Below are 25,541 nucleotides of genomic sequence, written 5' to 3'. Positions count from 1 at the left end.
TCATAAAAATTCAAAACATTTTTAAACAAGCCCAAACATGCTTAATATGATTATCAATGCAGAAAAATGCATTTTAGATTGTTTTCATTTGATTAGACTTCTATTTTCGTGGAAATTTTGAAGTTTTTTAGAAAAAATTTTTTTTTGCCCCCTGATTTTTCAGACCAATTTTGAAGGGGGGGGCGACATAAACTTTGAAAAATATTTGCAAACGGCAAAATCAGTACTTTATTTTCATATTAAAACTTTTTAATAAGTGTTAGGGGACTCAAACTCACATTTTTTGAACCATTGAGAAGTACTGTCAAAAATGTTGCTGTTAAGTTATGATATTTTGAAAAAAGGGTTTTATTGAAAATAATATTTTTATTTAAATACACTTTTAGTGCAAAACTACTGTATTGTTTTTGTAAAAAGTGAACAGTTTTGAGATTTTACCACTAAAAGATTGATTTTAATTAAATAATACAATTTTCCGATTAAAAAGATGGTTTATGAGTGACCATTTGTATTTTTTTTTCAATTAGAATGTTTGCTATTAATTTGTCCAAGAAACATTTAATATTAGACCTCTGTTTGCTGAGATACAGTGAATAAAAGAAAAGGGAACTATAAAATTAAAGTTTTCAAAATCTTTAACACTTTGGCTGCACCCCATTTTCTAATTCCAATATCTCAGCAACAAATGGCCCAATTTCCAATGTTGAAAAAAAACATATGTAAAATTTTCTGATCTCTTCTGAATAATATTTTGAAAATTTTGTAATCAATACTTACATTTCCAAACAGCCAAAAAAGTCCTTTAAAAAAAAGTATTGATTTAGAAATTTCCAAAATATTTTTTTTCGAATTGATCAATCAATCAAGAAATATGATGTACTTTTCAATCACTTTTTTCGCTATTTAAAAAGCTTATATTTTCATATCTCGCTTACTTTTGTTCGCTGTTTTTTTAGCAATCAGAGGTTCGGAGGTTCAATCGTCAATGTTTCTAAGACAAATTGGTTGGACATTTTTTGATCTTTTCGAAACATTTTTTCTGAAATGGTCACTTTTGGACACTATTTGAAAGAAAAAACAAAAAACTGCACATTTAAAAAAAACTCTCAGTGGCCACTGGGCTTGAGACAATGGTGCAATTTTTATATATTTATGTAACTTTTTGATCTAAAATTCAATTCATTTTGGGGTAAAATTTTGTTTAAAAATGTCATAAATAGGCGTCAAAATAATTTTATTTTTTTGGCAAAAGTTGCGTGATTTCGTCTTCTAAAACATTTCCAAAAATTCAAAAAAAATACTTATTTTTATAAATAGCTGCTTAAATGATACGGAGACTTGTATGGGTGATCCTATGACACAAAATTCACAAAATCTTCGGTCATACAAAAAAATCTATTTCCGGAATTGCTGGAGAATCTTTCTCTGATTTTCTTAAACAAAAAATGTTTCAGATATTAAAATAAAAAAATAATAATGATTGTTGATCTAAAAGAAGAGAAATTCCTCAAATTAGATGTCAATTCCATTGAAAATAAAATTATTCTCAAAAGTTTCATATTCTTGAAATTGATTGCACATTTATGGCCAGAACACAAATTGTGCTTTTTCTTTTGCCAAACAAATATTCAAAACTGAATAAGACTCTAATTGCGCACATCAATCTATCGCAACAAACTAACTAATTGCAGCTCCCAAAACTAAATTGCAGTAAAAAACTAGACAGTAAATTTTCGTGCAGTTCATCATTAGCCCCCAGGTTCAACCGGAACATTAGCCCCACCTCTTCCTTTAATTGAAGTGCAAAATTCTGCTGGCCATCCCACTTTTTTTGGTTGCACGAAGAAAAAGCTGCTCCGGAAAATTTCCCAGCAATGAAAAATTGAATAAAAAATGGCGCCTGAATGAGTGCACGAATGTTAAGTGCCTTTTGATTCGCTCATTAATGTGCATATCTCTATTCAATTATGGCACGCCGCTAATAGAGCTGGCGTGGCCTGAATGCTCCACCACCACTAATATGCTAATGATAGTTGGGGTGCGGTGGGAGGGGAAAACTTGGAGCAACTCCGTACAAAAAGCTGGAAAAAATTTCTCATTAAAAACTTTCGACTCGCACTCGTACTGGGGAGTATAATCAAGGCGCCACATCTGGTGTGTGTGTTTGTGTGTGTGTGTGGCACGAAGTGAAAAGATGAGGCGAAAAGTGTTGAATTTAGAGTGGAAATACATTCGTAATTAGGCAAATGAATAATAAAATTGCATTGTGTGAAATGTGCAGCAGAAAGGTTAAAAGTTGGTGCAGCAGGTTAGAAAATTATTTATCTCACGCTTGGCGGATCAAATTTTTAATTAGAATTGCATAGAATAAATAAACCCCTCCTCGTTCTAAACACGAAACAAGCCAACTCAGTGCGTGAAAGACCATTTCCAAGTGGTTGACCAAACTGCACAAACAGCTTAACCCGAAGCAATCAAATGTAAATTTAAAAATAATTATTCGAAATGTAATTACCCTCGGCGCCCCTCCAAAAACAGCATCGCCAGACGCCAGGACCCCAAAAGTGTGGCGATCCTGTTCGGGCGTAAAATAAACTCTCACACCAGTTGACGCTAAACGACTCTCATTCATGCATGGGACATCGAACACATGGCGGGGGAGGGGTGGGGCAGTTTAAGCCACAAAACTGGCGCTAAATTTGTGAAAATATTATTGCAATGGCTAACTAAACGGCGATGTGTGGCACAAACACATAAACACACTAGGACAGCTTAACGCCTGAATGCATGCAAAGTTTGCATGAATTATAGTGAAATGGGGAGAGTTTAGAAAATCTGGTTTTCAAGTATATCAAATTGTCTTGTTGTCTTGTTGTCTTGTTGTCTTGTTGTCTTGTTGTCTTGTTGTCTTGTTGTCTTGTTGTCTTGTTGTCTTGTTGTCTTGTTGTCTTGTTGTCTTGTTGTCTTGTTGTCTTGTTGTCTTGTTGTCTTGTTGTCTTGTTGTCTTGTTGTCTTGTTGTCTTTTTGTCTTGTTGTCTTGTTGTCTTGTTGTCTTGTTGTCTTGTTGTCTTGTTGTCTTGTTGTCTTGTTGTCTTGTTGTCTTGTTGTCTTGTTGTCTTGTTGTCTTGTTGTCTTGTTGTCTTGTTGTCTTGTTGTCTTGTTGTCTTGTTGTCTTGTTGTCTTGTTGTCTTGTTGTCTTGTTGTCTTGTTGTCTTGTTGTGTTGTGTTGTGTTGTGTTGTGTTGTGTTGTGTTGTGTTGTGTTGTGTTGTGTTGTGTTGTGTTGTGTTGTGTTGTGTTGTGTTGTGTTGTGTTGTGTTGTGTTGTGTTGTGTTGTGTTGTGTTGTGTTGTGTTGTTTTCTAAAAAGTCTTTAGGTCTTTTAAATTAGAAACCAACCACCGACGGTACGAAATATAATTTAGAATATCGTTAGCAAACCAACATTTTTCCGACCTATATCTACAAACCCATACGGTTGAATGAGTTGCATTTCCGGTTGGCTAATTTATGAAGCTCCAATCGAAATTTATAGGGTTGAGCACTCTCAGATAGACCGAACGCGGCCTATAATTAACGCACCAAATGAAATATTGCGCGAGAAAAATTCCAACTACCCTGTCGGGTGATCATAAATTGAATATGATTGAATAATTTCAGCTGGGATTCACGCGTGAAAGGAATTACCTCGAAAAATCATTAAAATAATTCAGTTTGTTGCGTTTTCACTTTATCTGATCAAATCAGACTCCGCAAATCCAGTTTCAGTTTACTGCAAATCAACATATCACATCACGTTTCTAACGAGGGGAACAATCTATTTGAAAATTCGAAACAAAAACCGCAAATAATACAATCAAACGGTGATTGTTGATTCCGGTTGGTGCTCCCTCGTGAAATATTTCCTCACCACTTTCGCTACGAGCTTCCTAGAAAAGGTTGAAAAAAGTGTCACTAAAAAAAATAACAACCCTTTTTGCCATTTTCAATCTCGATTTCCAGCGATAGCAAGTCCATCACACCGCAAGTCCATTCTAATTTTAACAAACTCCCACTCAAAAAAAAAATAGACTGCTGCCAGAGGAAAAAGCACTTTACTACTCCCAGAGTCACAAAAAAAGACGAAACAACAGCGACTAGAATCGAAAAAGCCACTAAATCTAGTGCTTGTCCCTCGGCCGCCACCACCAGGTTGTCACTGTGAGGGGCTGGACCAGCATGCAAGTCCCGGGACCAGAAAAGGGACAATAAAATCAACTGCATATTTCATTGCTGTTCGGACGGACGAACTGCAGTGGTGGGTGGGACACAATGCCCGTTTTAGTTTCGAAACAGAGCGACTAAATTTGCATTTATCCGGATTGCCCATTTGTTGTAGGTTGATTTTTGCAAAAAAAAAATTGTGCTTTCTACTGGTTTTGTTATTTTTAAATATTTATTGTAGGAAATAATTGGATTCACAAAATGTTTTAATACATGACATAAAATTTTAAAAACATCAATTTAAAAACAAACATCTTGAATCAGTTTTCCAAAAACTTATGTTCAGATCATTTGAACAGAATCAACATAATTTTAAATTTGTTGTTTAAATCATTTGATAATTTCGAAAAATGAGAAATTTTCATAAAAAATACCAAGTATTTATTCATATTTTGGATGTATTTATAATTTTTTTTAATGAGGCTTTTTGAAAAAAAAATAATGAAAGATAATGATGAATTGGATGTAATATTCCATCGATTAAAAGCTCCCAGGATAAAAAAGTGCTTTCTTGTTTATTATCATCATAATTTGAGAAAATTGTGCAAAAATAAAAACATTATCTTTTGTAAATGTGAATAGGTTGACAAAAATCTATAGAGAATATTTAATTCTCCTATGTTCTGTTTATATGTTTGAAATTTCTATTAAAATTTATTCTAATTTTGGGATGTGGAGCTTAAAATAGTTTGATAAATATTTGCATCAGTCTTACTTGGCTTTTACCATGCTTAACACTTAAAAAGTTCATATCATTTTGTCCAAAGCATGCCAAATTAATATCTTAATTAACATCTGAGCTGAATAGTTTAAAATGTTCTAACTGTTAACTGAATCGCCAAAATATCGCAAGTTTTTTGCAATAAAAAAACTCATGAAATTAACAAAAAATCAAATGAAGTTATCTTGTGTTTGTATAAAATTGTCTTATTTGTATATTTGTGTGGGTCTTTTGAACGCCTTTCTAAAAATTTATAACATGACGGGGTTTCTTACAAAAATCACCTTTTTTACAATCTTCCGGACTTTTGTTAAAATCGTTTTTTTAGCATAACTTTTGAAGTACTTAACTAAACTTTAAAATTTTTCATAGCGACTTATGGGACCCCAAGACTGATCGATTGAGATCAAAACGGTCCAAATCGGTTCAGCCAGTGCCGAGATAATCCAGTGCAAATTTGTTTTATCAACATCCCACCACATACACAGACATTTGCTCAGAATCTGATTCTGAGTCGATAGGTATACATGAAGGTGGGTCTAGGAGGTCAAATTAAGAATATCGTTTTTCGAGTGATTTTATAGCCTTTCGTCAGTAAGGTGAGGAAGGCAAAAACAATGAAGGTAGTACGTCCATCCCGGGATTTCCAGGAATAAAATTCCGGGGAAGTTTTCAAAATTGGAAATTCCCGAAATTTTTAAAAATGTTGAACTGGTTTTTATTCCGTGATTATAAAAAAAATAACAATTTGTTTTGGATATTAATTATTTAATTAAATTATGGTTATAAGTAGAAAAAAATAATAAAATATCATAGAAGTAAAATATAAAGTAATCGAAAGAATCTATTTTCTACTAGGATTAATTTTAAATTAACCCTCTACTGCCCAATTTTTTTTAAGAATATTTTGCCTTCCTCACTGAGGTAAGGCTATAATCCTGCTCTAAAAATGAACTTTTGAAATACAGCTCGTAGACCTATATTCATGTATACCTATCGACTCAGAATCGAAAACTGAACAAATGTCTGTGTGTGTGTGTGTGTATGTGTGTGTGTGTGTATGTATGTATGTGTTCAAAATTCTTGCCAAGTTTTCTCAGCACTGGCTGGACCGATTTTGATCAAACCGGTTGCATTCGACTTGGTTTAGGGTCCCATACATCGCTATTGAATTGTTTGAAGTTTCGATAAGTAGTTCAAAAGTTATATATAAAAATGTGTTTTCACATTTATCCGGATCTCACTTATATGCATGAAAACTATGTCCGGATCCATCATCCAACCCATCGTTGGTTAGGTAATCAAAAGACCTTTCCAACGAGTCTAAAACATTGAAGATCTGGCAACCCTGTCTCGAGATATGGCCACTTAAGTAATATTTATGTACTTTTTGGAAGCCGGATCTCACTTAAATGTATGTAAACTATGTCCGGATCCACCATCCGACCCATCGTTGGTTAGGTAATCGAAAAACCTTTCCAACGAATCCAAAACATTGAAGATCTGGCAACCCTGTCTCGAGATATGTCCACTTAAGTGATATTGATGCACTTTTTGGAAGCCGGATCTCACTTAAATGTATGTAAATTATGTCCGGATCCACCATCCAACCCATCGTTGGTTAGGTAATCGAAAAACCTTTCCAACGAATCCAAAACACTGAAGATCTGGCAACCCTGTCTCGAGATATGGCCACTTAAGTAATATTTATGTACTTTTTGGAAGCCGGATCTCACTTAAATGTATGTAAACTATGTCCGGATCCACCATCCGACCCATCGTTGGTTAGGTAATCGAAAAACCTTTCCAACGAGTCCAAAACATTGAAGATCTGGCAACCCTGTCTCGAGATATGTCCACTTAAGTAATATTTATGTACTTTTTGGAAGCCGGATCTCACTTAAATGTATGTAAACTATGTCCGGATCCACCATCCGACCCATCGTTGGTTAGGTAATCGAAAAACCTTTCCAACGAATCCAAAACATTGAAGATCTGGCAACCCTGTCTCGAGATATGTCCACTTAAGTGATATTGATGCACTTTTTGGAAGCCGGATCTCACTTAAATGTATGTAAACTATGTCCGGATCCACCATCCGACCCATCGTTGGTTAGGTAATCGAAAAACCTTTCCAACGAGTCCAAAACATTGAAGATCTGGCAACCCTGTCTCGAGATATGTCCACTTAAGTAATATTTATGTACTTTTTGGAAGCCGGATCTCACTTAAATGTATGTAAACTATGTGCGGATCCACCATCCGACCCATCGTTGGTTAGGTAATCGAAAAACCTTTCCAACGAATCCAAAACACTGAAGATCTGGCAACCCTGTCTCGAGATATGGCCACTTAAGTAATATTTATGTACGTTTTGAAAGCCGGATCTCACTTAAATGTATGTAAACTATGTCCGGATCCACAATCCGACCCATCGTTGGTTAGGTTATCAAAAAAACTTTCCAACGAGTCCAAAACATTGAAGATCTGGCAACCCTGTCTCGAGATATGGCCACTTAAGTAATATTTATGTACTTTTTGGAAGCCGGATCTCACTTAAATGTATGTAAACTATGTCCGGATCCACCATCCGACCCATCGTTGGTTAGGTTATCAAAAAACTTTTCCAACGAGTCTATAACATTGAAGATCTGGCAACCCTGTCTCGAGATATGTCCACTTAAGTGATATTGATGCACTTTTTGGAAGCCGGATCTCACTTAAATGTATGTAAATTATGTCCGGATCCACCATCCAACCCATCGTTGGTTAGGTAATCGAAAAACCTTTCCAACGAGTCCAAAACATTGAAGATCTGGCAACCCTGTCTCGAGATATGGCCACTTAAGTAATATTTATGTACTTTTTGGAAGCCGGATCTCACTTAAATGTATGTAAACTATGTCCGGATCCACCATCCGACCCATCGTTGGTTAAATAATCGAAAAACCTTTCCAACGAGTCCAAAACATTGAAGATCTGGCAACCCTGTCTCGAGATATGTCCACTTAAGTAATATTTATGTACTTTTTGGAAGCCGGATCTCACTTAAATGTATGTAAACTATGTCCGGATCCACCATCCGACCCATCGTTGGTTAGGTAATCGAAAAACCTTTCCAACGAATCCAAAACATTGAAGATCTGGCAACCCTGTCTCGAGATATGGCCACTTAAGTAATATTTATGTACTTTTTGGAAGCCGGATCTCACTTAAATGTATGTAAACTATGTCCGGATCCACCATCCGACCCATCGTTGGTTAGGTAATCGAAAAACCTTTCCAACGAGTCCAAAACATTGAAGATCTGGCAACCCTGTCTCGAGATATGTCCACTTAAGTAATATTTATGTACTTTTTGGAAGCCGGATCTCACTTAAATGTATGTAAACTATGTCCGGATCCACCATCCGACCCATCGTTGGTTAGGTAATCGAAAAACCTTTCCAACGAATCCAAAACACTGAAGATCTGGCAACCCTGTCTCGAGATATGGCCACTTAAGTAATATTTATGTACGTTTTGAAAGCCGGATCTCACTTAAATGTATGTAAACTATGTCCGGATCCACCATCCGACCCATCGTTGGTTAGGTAATCGAAAAACCTTTCCAACGAGTCCAAAACATTGAAGATCTGGCAACCTTGTCTCGAGTTATGATTACTTAAGTTATATGTATGTACGTTTTTTTTTCTGGATTCAAAAAAATAGCTGAAATATGTGTCCAAACCACTCATATTACCCATTGTTGGTAAAAAGTGAGGAAGGCATCAACCACATAGGTGGATTAAGTTAGTTTTTATTTTTCCCGTGATCAGGAGGTCATTTTGAGCAACTTTTGTTGCACGAAAAACTTTACTTCTCTTGTTTTGTCTTTTTCTTGTTTCGTTTTAAGTATTTTAATTTGCATTTATCTTGTTTAGTTTATGTTTGTTTTCGGTAGTTTTTGGTCTATTCTACCACCTCCTATCATTACATTTTGCCAATTTAATTTTTTCAGGTTTTAACAATAACTTTTTCAATTTTTTGCTTGTTTTCACATTTCTGCTATAAAATGACACCATTATCATCTAAGATGTAAAAAAATGCGTAGAGGCAAAGTCTGGGACACTAGAAAATTACTACATACATCTTTTCACTTAAAATAAAAGAAATTTTAGTAAAAACACAGCCAAAGTTGACCCCTAAAAAAAGCCATTTTTAAAAACATTGGGAAAGTCACATAAAACAAGTAAAACTTCCAACCCATAAATTTTCTAAAATTTTAAAAGTTCTTCTTTCCAATACTTTTTAAAGATCAAAAATTGGTTGAAAAATTGATTTCTGGCGATTTTTAAATCGAAGCCCATCTAAAGGTGGGGTAGGGTTGAAGAGGGTTAACAAGGAAAATTGAAAAATGTTGTACATATCCTTGAAATTTTATAATAATTTAAAATTTTAGATTCGTTTTATGTAGTTTTGAAGATTGTAAATAAAATTTACGATTTTCAACGTTTTATTGATTTAAATTAAATGTCATATATTATAATAAGGAAAGAATCTGAATGCAACGAGTTAGGACAGCTGTTAAACCATATTTTCAAACAATGTTTTAATATTTTTGATTGATTTTTTACTTGAAACAGGAACAGAAATACATACGCACGGTGTATTACATACGGTGTACTGATATCCAAATTTTATGCTTTAAAATATTCTACCCCTATTCAGACTGTAGTTTCCTTCTTAGATGGAGATGTAAAATAATTAGATTTTTTTCTGCAAAACACTAAATTCTAAACTAACATAAATATATACATTGACTAGATTTCATATTTTTTCGTAGTTTTTTTCTTTGTATATATATTTTTTTAATTTTCAAGGCATCGAAAAAATAAGCTGATCTGGCTAGATTGTAAAAAAGAAAACTATTTATAAGAAACTATTTTTATAAGAATTTGATAAAGAATTTTGATTGAATTAAAATATTAGATACAACAAAGTGCATACAAAATTCCAAATTATAATGCTTTTTAGCTATCTTTAAACTGCAATCCCTGTTCAAATTGTAGTCAAGACTATTACCAATTAATGTTATCATTTTATTTTATTATTTCCAATCTAAAAAAACTTATAAAAAATCGTGTTTTTTTAAGCATTTCAAAAATATCCCGGGCTCCTTCGAATTTCCCGGATTTAAAAGTACTGTTTTCTGTCTGCAAGAAAATCCAAATCCACAGGTAATTGGACGCCCTGAATTAAAGTTTCAGCTAAATTGTGGCTTAGATTTTCCATAGAAATCATTTTGTTGAGTGCTTGAATCATTTTCAAGCCTATAAAACTTTCACCTAATCCTCTTGAAGTTAAATAATGACCAATTTGAAATAAAATAAGATATTTTTTGGATAATTTCAAATGTGTTTAACCTCTAAAAAAAGTTTTTTTTAAAAAAAGGTCCAATAAACAAAATTTCCAGTTTTTGCTTTTTGGGTGTTTTTGAAACCGCCTTGAATCTGGGATATTAAAAACATCCAAAAAGCAAAAACTGAAAATTTGGTTTATTGGACCTTTTAAAAAAACTTTAGATATTAAGTTATTTCATGAAGATTTCTTATGTATTAAGAAATAAAAATAAAATCATTTATGTAGTTCCGAAAACACTAAAAATAAGCTAAATGATTCAATTATTTTCCACCTGATGGCCCAAAACCAACCAACCAACCAGTTCTGTGACGATGAGTGAAGGTGAATTTCCTTGGAAGCTGGCCCCAAAAATAGCGAGAGTGAAAGAGAGCTCGGAACGGTCAGTATACTCACCCAGGTTTTCCACGTCACACGGCAGCGTGATCGTATCGCCAATGACGGCCCGTATCGACTGCGACCGGGAGGTGAATTTGGGCTGAATCATCGGTGGGCTGTCGATAAAGTCCGGATCGGACAGCGGGTCGGACAGCGAGTTGCCGTACGATGTGCCTGTGAGAAATTTGGAAAAGAGAGGGAGGGAAATTGCATGTAGTTTTTGAGGTACAGATGAAAGTAAAGAGGGTTGATGGGAGTGTAGTTTTTGGGGTAGAGCTCCTAAACGGAGGCTGTCTGCGGCAGAAGCCATCACGTGGTCGAAACAGAAATTGAAGCACGGGAAAACGAACGTCAATCAGTCAAAGTTACACAGAGAGAAAAGGACATTGAATTAAGGGAATTTGATCGGGTTTTTAAAATTGTGTTTTTAACAGTGCACCCCAAACAACAATTCGATGTAAGAGCTAAGACTCCGTACATTTGACCTAGACGGGGAACGAGCTTTGAAGTGTAGATGCAATATTGCAAAGTTGGATCAGCCAACGTAACCAGTGGCTTGTCAATTAGCATTTCAATAACATACCGAAACGGTAGCGACAGCTCGAAATTGGTCAATTTGCGAACGAAACTTTTCCACCCCCGAAAAATAGGTCAACATTTTCCCGTTACGTGAACTTCAATCAATAAGCAACTGATAGATGACACCCCACTGTATTTGGTCTCCTGTGAAATATTTCACCATTTTGCTGACAGACGATGTATAATTTTACCCCTGGGAAGAGATCGAATTGCTACTTCATCCAATATGAAAGCGGAAAAATGAATGATCCTTGCCGAAATATAAATCAACCGCAACGTGACAAGTTATGATGGTGCACCGCAAAATGGCAAAACGGCGAATGGCCTCGGTGGTGGTTTGCTCGTAAAATTACTCTGTCAATATTTGAAAGTTAACCAGATGGCAAATGCAGGCCCGACTCGGCTGCCAGCCATTTAAACAGGGATGTGCAAAAATAATTAACAGAAAATCAAAAAACAAAAAAACAACAAAAATTGACAAAATTGACAAAATTGACAAAATTGACAAAATTGACAAAATTGACAAAATTGACAAAATTGACAAAATTGAAAAAATTGAAAAAATTGAAAAAATTGAAAAAATTGACAAAATTGACAAAATTGACAAAATTGACAAAATTGACAAAATTGACAAAATTGACAAAATTGACAAAATTGACAAAATTGACAAAATTGACAAAATTGACAAAATTGACAAAATTGACAAAATTGACAAAATTGACAAAATTGACAAAATTGACAAAATTGACAAAATTGACAAAATTGAAAAAAAAATTTAAAAATTGACAAAATTGACAAAATTGACAAAATTGACAAAATTGACAAAATTGACAAAATTGACAAAATTGACAAAATTGACAAAATTGACAAAATTGACAAAATTGACAAAATTGACAAAATTGACAAAATTGACAAAATTGACAAAATTGACAAAATTGACAAAATGACAAAATTGACAAAATTGACAAAATTGACAAAATTGACAAAATTGACAAAATTGACAAAATTGACAAAATTGACAAAATTGACAAAATTGACAAAATTGACAAAATTGACAAAATTGACAAAATGACAAAATTGACAAAATTGACAAAATTGACAAAATTGACAAAATTGACAAAATTGACAAAATTGACAAAATTGACAAAATTGACAAAATTGACAAAATTGACAAAATTGACAAAATTGACAAAATTGACAAAATTGACAAAATTGACAAAATTGACAAAATGACAAAATTGACAAAATTGACAAAATTGACAAAAAAATTGACAAAATTGACAAAATTGACAAAATTGACAAAATTGACAAAATTGACAAAATTGACAAAATTGACAAAATTGACAAAATTGACAAAATTGACAAAATTGACAAAATTGACAAAATTGACAAAATTGCCAAAATTGACAAAATTGACAAAATGACAAAATTGACAAAATTGACAAAATGACAAAATTGACAAAATTGACAAAATTGACAAAATTGACAAAATTGACAAAATTGACAAAATTGACAAAATTGACAAAATTGACAAAATTGACAAAATTGACAAAATTGACAAAATTGACAAAATTGACAAAATTGACAAAATTGACAAAATTGACAAAATTGACAAAATTGACAAAATTGACAAAAATTGACAAAATTGACAAAATTGACAAAATTGACAAAATTGACAAAATTGACAAAATTGACAAAATTGACAAAATTGACAAAATTGACAAAATTGACAAAAATTGACAAAAATTGACAAAAATTGACAAAAATTGACAAAATTGACAAAATTGACAAAATTGACAAAATTGACAAAATTGACAAAATTGACAAAATTGACAAAATTGACAAAATTGACAAAATTGACAAAATTGACAAAATTGACAAAATTGACAAAATTGACAAAATTGACAAAATTGACAAAAAATGACAAAATTGACAAAATTGACAAAATTGACAAAATTGACAAAATTGACAAAATTGACAAAATTGACAAAATTGACAAAATTGACAAAATTGACAAAATTGACAAAAATGACAAAAATGACAAAATTGACAAAATTGACAAAATTGACAAAATTGACAAAATTGACAAAATGACAAAATTGACAAAATTGACAAAATTGACAAAATTGACAAAATTGACAAAATTGACAAAATTGACAAAATTGACAAAATTGACAAAATTGACAAAATTGACAAAATTGACAAAATTGACAAAATGACAAAATGACAAAATTGACAAAATTGACAAAATTGACAAAATTGACAAAATTGACAAAATTGACAAAATTGACAAAATTGACAAAATTGACAAAATTGACAAAATTGACAAAATGACAAAATGACAAAATTGACAAAATTGACAAAATTGACAAAATTGACAAAATTGACAAAATTGACAAAATTGACAAAATTGACAAAATGACAAAATTGACAAAATTGACAAAATTGACAAAATTGACAAAATTGACAAAATTGACAAAATTGACAAAATTGACAAAATTGACAAAATTGACAAAATTGACAAAATTGACAAAATTGACAAAATTGACAAAATTGACAAACTTGACAAAATTGACAAAATTGACAAAATTGACAAAATTGACAAAATTGACAAAATTGACAAAATTGACAAAATTGACAAAATTGACAAAATTGACAAAATTGACAAAATTGACAAAATTGACAAAATTGACAAAATTGACAAAATTGACAAAATTGACAAAATTGACAAAATTGACAAAATTGACAAAATTGACAAAATTGACAAAATTGACAAAATTGACAAAATTGAAAAAATTGAAAAAATTGAAAAAATTGACAAAATTGACAAAATTGACAAAATTGACAAAATTGACAAAATTGACAAAATTGACAAAATTGACAAAATTGACAAAATTGACAAAATTGACAAAATTGACAAAATTGACAAAATTGACAAAATTGACAAAATTGACAAAATTGACAAAATTGACAAAATTGACAAAATTGACAAAATTGACAAAATTGACAAAATTGAAAAAATTGAAAAAATTGAAAAAATTGACAAAATTGACAAAATTGACAAAATTGACAAAATTGACAAAATTGACAAAATTGACAAAATTGACAAAATTGACAAAATTGACAAAATTGACAAAATTGACAAAATTGACAAAATTGACAAAATTGACAAAATTGACAAAATTGACAAAATTGACAAAATTGACAAAATTGACAAAATTGAAAAAATTGACAAAATTGACAAAATTGACAAAATTGCCAAAATTGACAAAATTGAAAAAATTGACAAAATTGACAAAATTGACAAAATTGACAAAATTGACAAAATTGACAAAATTGACAAAATTGACAAAATTGAAAAAATTGACAAAATTGAAAAAATTGAAAAAATTGAAAAAATTGACAAAATTGACAAAATTGACAAAATTGACAAAATTGACAAAATTGACAAAATTGACAAAATTGACAAAATTGACAAAATTGACAAAATTGACAAAATTGACAAAATTGACAAAATTGACAAAATTGACAAAATTGACAAAATTGACAAAATTGACAAAATTGACAAAATTGACAAAATTGACAAAATTGACAAAATTGACAAAATTGACAAAATTGACAAAATTGACAAAATTGACAAAATTGATAAAATTGAAAAAATTGACAAAATTGAAAAAATTGAAAAAAATGAAAAAATTGACAAAATTGACAAAATTGACAAAATTGACAAAATTGACAAAATTGACAAAATTGACAAAATTGACAAAATTGACAAAATTGACAAAATTGACAAAATTGACAAAATTGACAAAATTGACAAAATTGACAAAATTGACAAAATTGACAAAATTGACAAAATTGACAAAATTGACAAAATTGACAAAATTGACAAAATTGACAAAATTGACAAAATTGACAAAATTGACAAAATTGACAAAATTGACAAAATTGACAAAATTGACAAAATTGACAAAATTGAAAAAATTGACAAAATTGACAAAATTGACAAAATTGACAAAATTGACAAAATTGACAAAATTGACAAAATTGACAAAATTGACAAAATTGACAAAATTGACAAAATTGACAAAATTGACAAAATTGACAAAATTGACAAAATTGACAAAATTGACAAAATTGACAAAATTGACAAAATTGACAAAATTGACAAAATTGACAAAATTGACAAAATTGACAAAATTGACAAAATTGACAAAATTGACAAAATTAACAAAATTGACAAAATTGACAAAATTGACACAATTGACAAAATTGACAAAATTGACAAAATTGACAAAATTGACAAAATTGACAAAATTGACAAAATTGACAAAATTGACAAAATTGACACAATTGACAAAATTGACAAAATTGACAAAATTGACAAAATTGACAAAATTGACAAAATTGACAAAATTGACAAAATTGACAAAATTGACAAAATTGACAAAATTGATATTTGAAAACTGTAAAAATTATGTTAACAGTTTTCAATTCACGTTTTTTATTAACTTCACTTGTTTTTAAAATGAGTTGTCTATTTGGTGAACTTCAACTTCACTGACACCGCAATTTGATTACAAATTTCGTTTGTGTTGTGGCAATTTTCAAACGAGCGCATTCGTTGATTGTTTCCAGCACGAGGAATTTATTTGCCCAGAGCCCTTCCGAAAGCACACAATTTCACGCGCTCATTTCGAGTGGCTTTACTCTCAAAGTTCAATTCTAACCACAGTGAGAGCGCACTTCCGGTGGAATGTCGGTTGTCGGTCAACATTGCAACAATATTGGCTTTTGTGAAGTTGTTGCCTTCGAGTTGGTTTCACATTGCGATTGAAAGTTTGTGGTGGAAATTCTCGCTGCAATAAAAATGATCCAAAAACCATATCAGCTTCACCAACAAGTCATTCCCATTGGTTATGATTAGCGAAATAAAATTGTTTCTTTCTCTTGGGCTCGTGTTTTCCAGGGAACGTCATAAAATGTTCACGACCTAACTTTTGATTTGAATTGAAGACTTTCAATAACATTTTAATGTCATCTTTTTGAGTACTTTTACGTGGGACGAGAAACACGAACAAAAAAACTTTTTTATGCCAGTTCGAGGAACAGACATCTTGCTTCTGAGTTTACAGCTCATTGTGCAATCGTTAAAAAAGTATATTTGCCGGAAACATAACCTAGAAATAAGCCGTACCATATCATTTCCCAAGAATTCCGTACTTTTAGGCGTGGGAAGTTCAAATCGAAGCCGAATTCAGACGTTTTCCGGCACACAGATAACCACCCACTTGTCTGAAACCAAAAAGGCACCAAAACGCTGCTGAGAAGAACAAGAAGAAGCAGCAGGCCCAAGTTATTATTATTGTGTCGGTTTGGAGAGCAGGAAATGTAATGCAAACGGAAGGTTTTTCAATTTACGGCTCCTCATGCTTTGCGCGCGAACGTAGAAAGGCTTCACTTTCAAACGGAACGAGGGTTGGAACAGAGGAAGGATGGAGTTTTCACACTCCCACCACCTCCCACATGAAAAGTGGAAACACGCGAACGACAGGCAACCACCGAGCACTGACACATTGACACATTGTGACTGCTAGGTGGATTGAGCGAGTTGGGTGGAAGGTTTTGCGGAGAGCTGGTGTGAGTGTTTATTTTTGATTTGTTTTCGTTGAGTGGTGGAAATTGAATCCTGATGATGGAGGGGAAATTATTGTTATTTGAGCAAGGTTATTGACTTGATTTTGGTTGAAAAATGTTAAACAGAGTTCCCGGCCAATGATTACCAGCAAGGGCTGTGGCACATTGTTTTTGTTTCTGACTGGTTTTTCGATTTTGATGGAATGAATTATGTTTTTGGTTATATTATAAATAAATATTAAATATCATAAACTTGTGTAACAGATTAATATGATCAATATCAATATTGGTGAAATATCAAATTACAGAAGGTCATTTTCAGTACATAACAGAGTAATTAAGTAAACCATTTTGCGTATTTTTGCCCATTTTTTTTTCAGAGTAACACGTGCAAAAGCTGTTTAAAACATTTCTAACAATTCTAACTATTGAAATTGAAGTATCAAATTCAATCATAATTTGGTATACCACATTTTCAAAAGGAGTATTTGTAAGTGTAAGTATAGGTCATTTGTCTACATTTTAAATTAATTTAAAATTGCCATAAAATTAAAACAGTCCAGTCTTGATTGTCCGAAGTTCTCAGAAAAAAAATCAATGTTCAAATGTTAGAATACTTGAATTTTTTCGATACCTTGTTTTAAAAGATGTCCTCATTATTGCTTTTAAATTATTTGTGAATTTTTTAATCCAATGTGGTGCCCTTTTTCAATGTCACAAGCACTGTTTCTTTTTAAAAAATCACATAAGCTTTAAATAAAGTAGGGATGGCTTGTATTTATTTTTGGCTAAATCTTACATTAAATTCATTTTTGCAAAATATATATTGCACCTCTTTTTTTTAAATTCAAATCAAAATCTAACAGAAATACATAGAATATCACTAAATTCACGAATGTTATTGAAATTGAAACACCCTTTTTAAAATTGATTAAAAAAATCAGATAAATAATCTTCAATGTTTCAAGAACTGCTCATCTAAAAAAAATTCAAAAACAAAATAAAAACATTTCCAAAATGTTTTTGAGCTGCAGGTTTTTTGGAGAAATCTCATGACATAAAAAGCATAAATATTCAAAAAAAATTTTTTTAAACCGTTTTAATTCATTAACAGAACCTTTTATGATAAAAAGCAAAAACTCACAGACATTGCTTTTGAAAAAAATATTTGCACAGACAAACAGACGAAAATCTAAATAGAATCAATCAACACAAGTTCAGAACTAAATGGCTCTAGTGAGAATTAAGTGATGATTTTATGATTAAAAATATTCAATGATTTACGTCTGTTTGTATGTGCTATTTGTTATCAAAGAACTGCTTTTGCAAAAGAATGAAAAAAGTAGAAAAATTAGTTTTGAAAAACAAATTTGTTTTTAAAGAACTAGTTATGTTTAACAAGATTTCAAAAACTAACAAAACTGATTATTTTGAAAACAAAGCAAAAACTCCAAGAAATCAATAAAATCATCTTTATATTTCTATCAAGGACATGTTTTTAAGAATGAAAAAAGATTTTTTTTTGCTATTTAACTCATTTTCATAGAACTGGCCCATTTTTAAAAAATGCAAAAACTTCAAGAAAATAATCAGCTGTTCAATGACCTGGTCACAAAACAAACAGTAATGATTTTCAGGTTGAGAAACCAATTTATTTTTAAAGAACTTTGTATTTTAAAAAGTATGCAAAAACTCCTTAAATCAATAAAATCATATTTTATGTAGTCCAAAAAGCAAGTATTGAACGATTAAAAAAAGTAGTAAATTTAATATTTTTTTAGAATATTTTTAACTACAAATTTTCACAATTTGTTTTCAGATATTTTTTTTCTTTCAGCGAAATGACCATCGGCGAAACGTCCCAATCGGCAAACTGTCCAGTGTCCATTCGTCAAAACATTTTTAGGCAAAAACTTACCCTTGAAAAAACAAAGGTGTTTTTAGTGCTTAAGAACAGGCCTGCAAAAAGTTTCCAACCCAGCGTACACATGAAGCAAACCAAAATATCTGTTCACTGCTAGCATGTGACTGCAAGCCTACTGTGTCTATTCAACCACTGCCGCCTGACTTGTGCCGGTCGGCTGCTGGAGAATGAGAGACGTGAAAAAATGAGCTACACACACTCAATTCGTGTCATATGACTGACTCGTAAAATCCTCTTTAAACACTATTTTGACTGTTTTCAAACAGTTGAATGGTTGTAGACTGTGCAAAACACTTAAAACAACCATAACTTATATTCAAAATTACATTTCCACGCATAAATACGAACTTTTTGTGTAAAAACTTGTTTCTTTATGTGTATGCGTGCAACGTCGAATGAGCATTGGTCGACTACTGCCTCGCATTGCAGCTGCTCAATGAGCTAGGGCACTCACGACTGCGCCGGGTTTGTTTATGTCAGGATTTTGCGGTTCAGTGAATGGATCTCAAAAATTCGTGTCAGCGTCGCCGATTTTCGAGTCATGACCCCTGACATTTTCAGCACTGCTTAAGAATGAACATTTCGTAGAAATAGCTAACGGTAAAACATTTGGATGGTCTATTTGGCGTACAGAACGGCCAGATTTTACATAAATCATACATTAAAATTACTTAAGCAAGAATTTATAATTTTCTTATAAATTCAAAAGATTTTTTTCCAACTTGAGACACTTTTTCATGATTACCAATGTTCGATTTTTTTTATTTTTGATTTTTGTGGTTTAATTTCATCAGAATATATTTAAGTATTCTAAAAGTAACATTTGTTATTCTTTATAATGTGAAAAATCTCATCTGATAATTTGTTTAAGCAATTTTCTTTTTAAATATTGAAACATTATTTTATCTTTAAACTTTTGCTTAAAATAGGTATTTAATATAAAAAAATCAAGTTCTTGGGAAAATCTATCACCATTTCAATGTAATGACAAAACCATCAATTAAAGCAATTGTTTAAGAGACAAAGCGAAGCACCATCAGTCCCGAGAAGACACAGATTATGTCAATCGTCCTGGCAGCAAAGTTCATCCTTTCTACTAGAAAGAAGAGACAGTCGTTATTTGCTTCCTTTTGAGGAGAGGGAGGCACCCGCTTCACAGCCCAGCAATCGACAGTCAGTGTCAAGTGACTTGACGACGACGACAATGATAACTTTGAGGACAGTGGAGACAATAAATGGGACATTGGATGCCCTACTCTTCCAGAAAAGGACTGCACCTTGCTGGGTATTGAGAGCGATTCATTACTGAAAACATTGTAATTGATCAAAAATGTCAGAAAATCTCTGAAAAATTATGATTTATTAGTTTCTACTATTTATAAGTTGAAAATGTTATAATTGTTTCATTTCAAGCATTGAACTGTTGTAGCCCTTTAAAAAAATCTGTCAAATGAAGTTCTTCTTTTTTATTCTAGACAAAAAAAAACCTACAATAATGGGGCAAACAATTTCCACCTGACTCGTCATGGATCATTATTGTTTTTCACACGCGGCACCGTACCTGGAAATCGCTTCTGCCATATGATTTACACCCCCGTCGGCAGGGCTTCAACATTCCTGCAGCTGCAGTCAGTTCTGTTCCGGTGCCGTATTGTGTTTAGCATTAGCGAAAGGTGCATTCAAATGAGTGACAAAAGGGTGGAAAAAAATCGCACAGACAAAAGCACCCAGCAATGGCCTCCATTCAGGGACTTGTAGTGGAAAAAAAAGAAAAACATTTGTCCTAAGCCTTGTGAGTTGGGAGGAGGAAAAGCAAAAGAATCAGGACAAACGAAAGCTTTTAGCGCAAATTAGTGCAAAAAGAGAAAAAAGAAAAAAAGAAAAAAATGGAGGGCAGTACAGGAAGTGCATTTCTTTTGCAGCAGCCATCATCATCGCCACTCTTAGTGATGGCTATTATCTTCTTCACCCCCACCCACAACGATGCTTGAGCAAACTGCCGACTTGCTAGCTAAAGGACTGAAAGCGCAGAGACAGGACGTGAAAGTGTGCTGAGTGATTTTATGGCTGTCGATTTGGATGCTTTTGTGCGGGGTTACATAACCTCACTTTACCGAGCGATTCATGTCATTTTCTTTCGTAGCTTGTGGAGCAAATGGCGTGCACTCTAAAAGGATACCTCGCTTGATGATGGTGATTGAACTGGAATCAGCTTATTTATTTTCCATTATCGGACGCACTTTGGAGCGCGCGATGATGGGGCTTTTTAGAGACACTTTTGCTTGCGATATTTGTCAATATTAGATTGGAACTGTCTTCGATTTCTAAAGTTGATGGTTTCTTAGGCTTCATCCATAAAGTACGTCACGCTAAAATCAGCCAAAATTTACCCCCCCCCCCCTCCCCCCTTTGTCACGCTTTTCCTATACTTACAACACGCAATGTCACACTTGCTCAGACCCCCCCTCCCCCCCTAGAGCGTGACATACTTTATGGATGACGCCTTATCAATATATTTTTTTTGTATTTTTTTCGAAAATGAAAATCCGTTTTAAAAATAATTTAGCCATTGAACAACAACATATTCTTTGAAGTATTAGTTCATTCATACAAATATTTATACAATTTTTGCTGCATTCTGTGCAAAATACAGACAAAATAATCAAAATTCAATTGCTTGAGAACAAGAATTCCGATTAATTGATGTAATTAGCAGACATGCCAGATACACAAAAAATCTGTATTGTACATATTTTTGCGATCCCAAAAATCAGAAAAATCTGTAAATACAGATTTTTTTTTTAAATGACTTGAATGACTTTGAAAATTTAAACAATTTTGAAATTGAATGAGGCTAGGATTTAAAAGCTTACATCTGCTGTCAAAAATTTGAAAAATTCTTCTGTGGCTCCGAATTCGACAAGATACAGATAAAATACAGATTTATTTTCAGGAAAATACAAATCTCCCACAAAATAATCGAGCCGTTGGTAATCAGTATAGTTGTGGTATTGCAAAATTGTTTAATCTTCCAATTGTAAATATTTTCATCATTTTAAAACCAAAGCTTACTTTTAAAACTGATCTCAATGAGTGTTTTTGATTTTTTTCATACTTATGTGATGATTATTAAATTAAAAATATTATTCTTGACGGGTTGGAAAATTTCACAAATACTTCGTTAAAATCAAAATATTTTAAACGGCCTTAAAACCACAATTTTCAAGTAAAGTTAAAGAAAACACTAAAAATAAAGAAACACAAAATACTGAACACTTTAATACAATTTTGCTTTTTTTTTTTTTTGCTAAAAGTTTACAAAATATCGAAAACTCCTGAAATGTTTTTGACACGTTTTTTGTCTATTCCGAATTGTGGCCAAATAAAAAAAATGCATGAAAATTTCAAATAAGACGCAAAAAAGAAAATAATATAAGAAATCGATTTCAGAGTAAAATTTAAATGAGTTTTCAAAAAAAAAAAAATCGCCACAGATTTTTTTAGAAAAATAAATTAAGAGTTTGGAGATCAAAACTTTGACATATACTTTGTGATGAAATTCACTTTACCTAAAAATGCTTCATGGTTTGAAATATAAAAATTGAAAACGATTTTTTCACCACTCAATTCAAAGTTAAAAAAACATATACAATACGAAAACAAAATCTATTTGATAGGATTGATTCAACAAAAAATGTCACAAAAAGCTTTAAACAATATCTCAGTTTTTCTCCAGTTTACAAATAACGTTTTTTAAATGGATTCTTTCTTTTTTCAAAATTTGTAGAAAATAAGTTTAGAAAGCATCCTTACGATAAAAAAATGCATTAAAATACGTTGTCTTATGTATGTGTATTGTAGTTCGGAATTGAATTTTAAAATGAAAGTTTTACTTTTAAGAAATTCAAAAAAACCATAAATAATTTCAAATTTTTAAAATCAAGGTTATTTTAGATTCTGAGATTAGGCTATTGCAAATATTTTTCAAAGTTTATGTTTCCAAGCAAACCCCTTATGTTTATGTACCAAAATTTTTGTAATTGTCTGCTCTACAACTTTGGAGAACATTGTTACACTCTAAAAAATAACCCTGCTAAGTTAGAAAAAACACAAAATTTAAAAAAAAATGTTCTAAATGAAAAAAAAAAATCGAAAAGTACATTAAATTCCCCTTAAAATTACATGTTCAAAAATGTTTTACAGTCAAGTTACAGAAAATGGCAGAGTTTTTAAAACTTGTTTTGTTTTTTTTTTTCGATGAAAAATACGTTTTTTTCGGAATTTTGAGTACGCCATCACAATTTTACATAAAAGTCCCTTTGACACCAAATTGAAAAACACCTCTTTTTTCGCATGTTCAAAAATGGAAAGGGGTCGTACCGCCCCTCCGTCACGAGATATCAAAAAACGGACCTTGGATTCGTGGTCAGGGACAAAAGTTATCCCTTAGGACAAAGTTTCACGACAATCGGACAACTTTTCCCGATTTCGTGTGAATTGGTAGAGAATTACCCATACTTGGACAACTGAGCAGGTGTGGTGTGGTTCATTCAAATGTTAATATCATGGCCTGTTATCTCAATTCTTATATTTTTTTAACCTCCCCCCCCCCTCCCCATGACTTTGGCCATCAACTTCAAAAAAAATTTAGATTTTAAATCTTTAAAATTTCATTTATAGCAAAGATCCGGAAATTTCCCATAGTTTTATTTTTTAACATTGAAAATAAAACCAATAGGTTAATTCCGAGTAATCGCGAGATGAAAAATTTGCTAAAAAAAACCTTTTCTGAATAAAAATATATCAATAATTATTGTTCGAAAAAAGTGAACTTTTGAAAAAAGTTAACAGTCACTTTCGATTACAATAATGAATTAGCATCTTAATTTATCTTTGAAGATTAGAAATATTAATATTTTCGAGTTTTTAGTGGATTAATTTTTTTTTGAAATTGCGTATTTATAGTTCTCAAAACAAATTTTAAAGAAATCGGAAATGATATGAATTCAAATAAAATAAAACAAAATAAAATGGGAAATAAGTAAGAAGAAATAAGAAAGAAGAAAGAAGAAAGAAGAAAGAAGAAAGAAGAAAGAAGAAAGAAGAAAGAAGAAAGAAGAAAGAAGAAAGAAGAAAGAAGAAAGAAGAAAGAAGAAAGAAGAAAGAAGAAAGAAGAAAGAAGAAAGAAGAAAGAAGAAAGAAGAAAGAAGAAAGAAGAAAGAAGAAAGAAGAAAGAAGAAAGAAGAAAGAAGAAAGAAGAAAGAAGAAAGAAGAAAGAAGAAAGAAGAAAGAAGAAAGAAGAAAGAAGAAAGAAGAAAGAAGAAAGAAGAAAGAAGAAAGAAGAAAGAAGAAAGAAGAAAGAAGAAAGAAGAAAGAAGAAAGAAGAAAGAAGAAAGAAGAAAGAAGCGATTTTGATTATGTTGTTTTTGCTTTCAAGTACAAACAATATTTACCCTTATTGTATCGGATTTCAATTATTTTTCATTAAAATCTGTTACATTTATTCGCAATCAGTCTATCAACTATTCATTTCCAAAAAATCTGCAAAATACAGAACAAACCCAGTAACAATTCCCACCTCACCGTTCCATCAGAGCTCAGAAACAATATCTCGTCAACAGCTTTCCGAAATGAAAAATGTCCCATTTCTCACCGTGAAATGAAATCCTCAAAAAAAAAAAAAACCCAGTAAAACACATTCGTAACATTTTTTCATCACCCCGTTCGCCGGGTTGCAATAACTCGCATCCGGTTCCGGTGCATAACAATTACAGCTCCCTGGGGCGGAATCAACGAGCATCAACCAACCTTGCATCCACCACCCACCAACTCAAATCAGTGGAAGTGCTGGTATGTCCCCAGCAGGACGATGCTCGCGATGATCCGGGGTTTGTGTTTTTTTGTCGACGGGACAGATTTTTCGCTTGTGTAATTTTTCGACACACACATGAGGCGAGCGCGCGGAAAAATGAAAAATCAATGCTCCCCAGCTCCCACAAGTGTTGACGGGGGGGTAAAATGGGTCAAAAAATGAAGGGGTGTTGGTAGAATTGTTGCGTAATCAAGTGACGGGGAGGGTGGGAGAATTTTTTAAAATGAAAAAGGACGATTTTCTGCTATTTTGGTTCTGTTAATCCATCGCACGTGTATCCTTTTGCCCACGATTGTTTTATTCTGGTAGAGAGGTGAAACAGTTTCAATTTTGTGTACGAAAAATGGGTTTCCCTCAGATTTCATAATTCAAAACTTCAAATCTTGTTTTTTGATATTTCACCTTACGAATTGTTCACAACTCAATAAGCAAGAATTTATACCTTATCAAAATTGCCTGGAAAAAAAAAACTAGATTTGATCAATTGATGTTCAACGCAACTAAAAACAGCTAATCATCTGTTTGGCTTTTCCAGGAATGCAAGAACCTTTACTGAAAATAACCACAACAAACCAAGGAAATCTTCCCGGAAGGCATTTAGGAAAAGTGTTGACCAAATTGAAAGCTTCTTTGAAGGGTTCAACCAGAATGCCAGAAAATCTTGCGTCAATTTCGAGGTGGAATTTCCGCGAAGTGCCCGAAATTCCAAGTGTGCGCACTTGACCCACAACCACTGGTGAGAGTGTTTTTTTCTCCGGCTCGAAACGGCCA

The 25,541-nt window shown here is 32.3% G+C and overlaps 1 protein-coding gene across 2 annotated transcripts in view; it reads right to left on the bottom strand.

The window, feature by feature from the left end:
• The window catches only part of LOC120432554 (lachesin-like), a 126,812-nt gene that overhangs the window by 24,161 nt on the left and 77,110 nt on the right, over positions 1–25,541 (bottom strand). For both annotated transcript variants that reach the window (XM_039597783.2, XM_052707800.1), the window contains exon 4: positions 10,777–10,932. In XM_039597783.2, coding sequence (XP_039453717.1) covers positions 10,777–10,932 — 156 coding nt within the window. The remainder of the gene's footprint in view (positions 1–10,776; positions 10,933–25,541) is intronic.

This window comes from Culex pipiens, chromosome 2 (genome assembly GCF_016801865.2).
Source record: "Culex pipiens pallens isolate TS chromosome 2, TS_CPP_V2, whole genome shotgun sequence".
NCBI classification, from domain to species: domain Eukaryota; kingdom Metazoa; phylum Arthropoda; class Insecta; order Diptera; family Culicidae; genus Culex; species Culex pipiens.
Note: the sequence above shows the minus strand (reverse complement) of the source record. Positions and strands in the feature narration are given on the sequence as shown.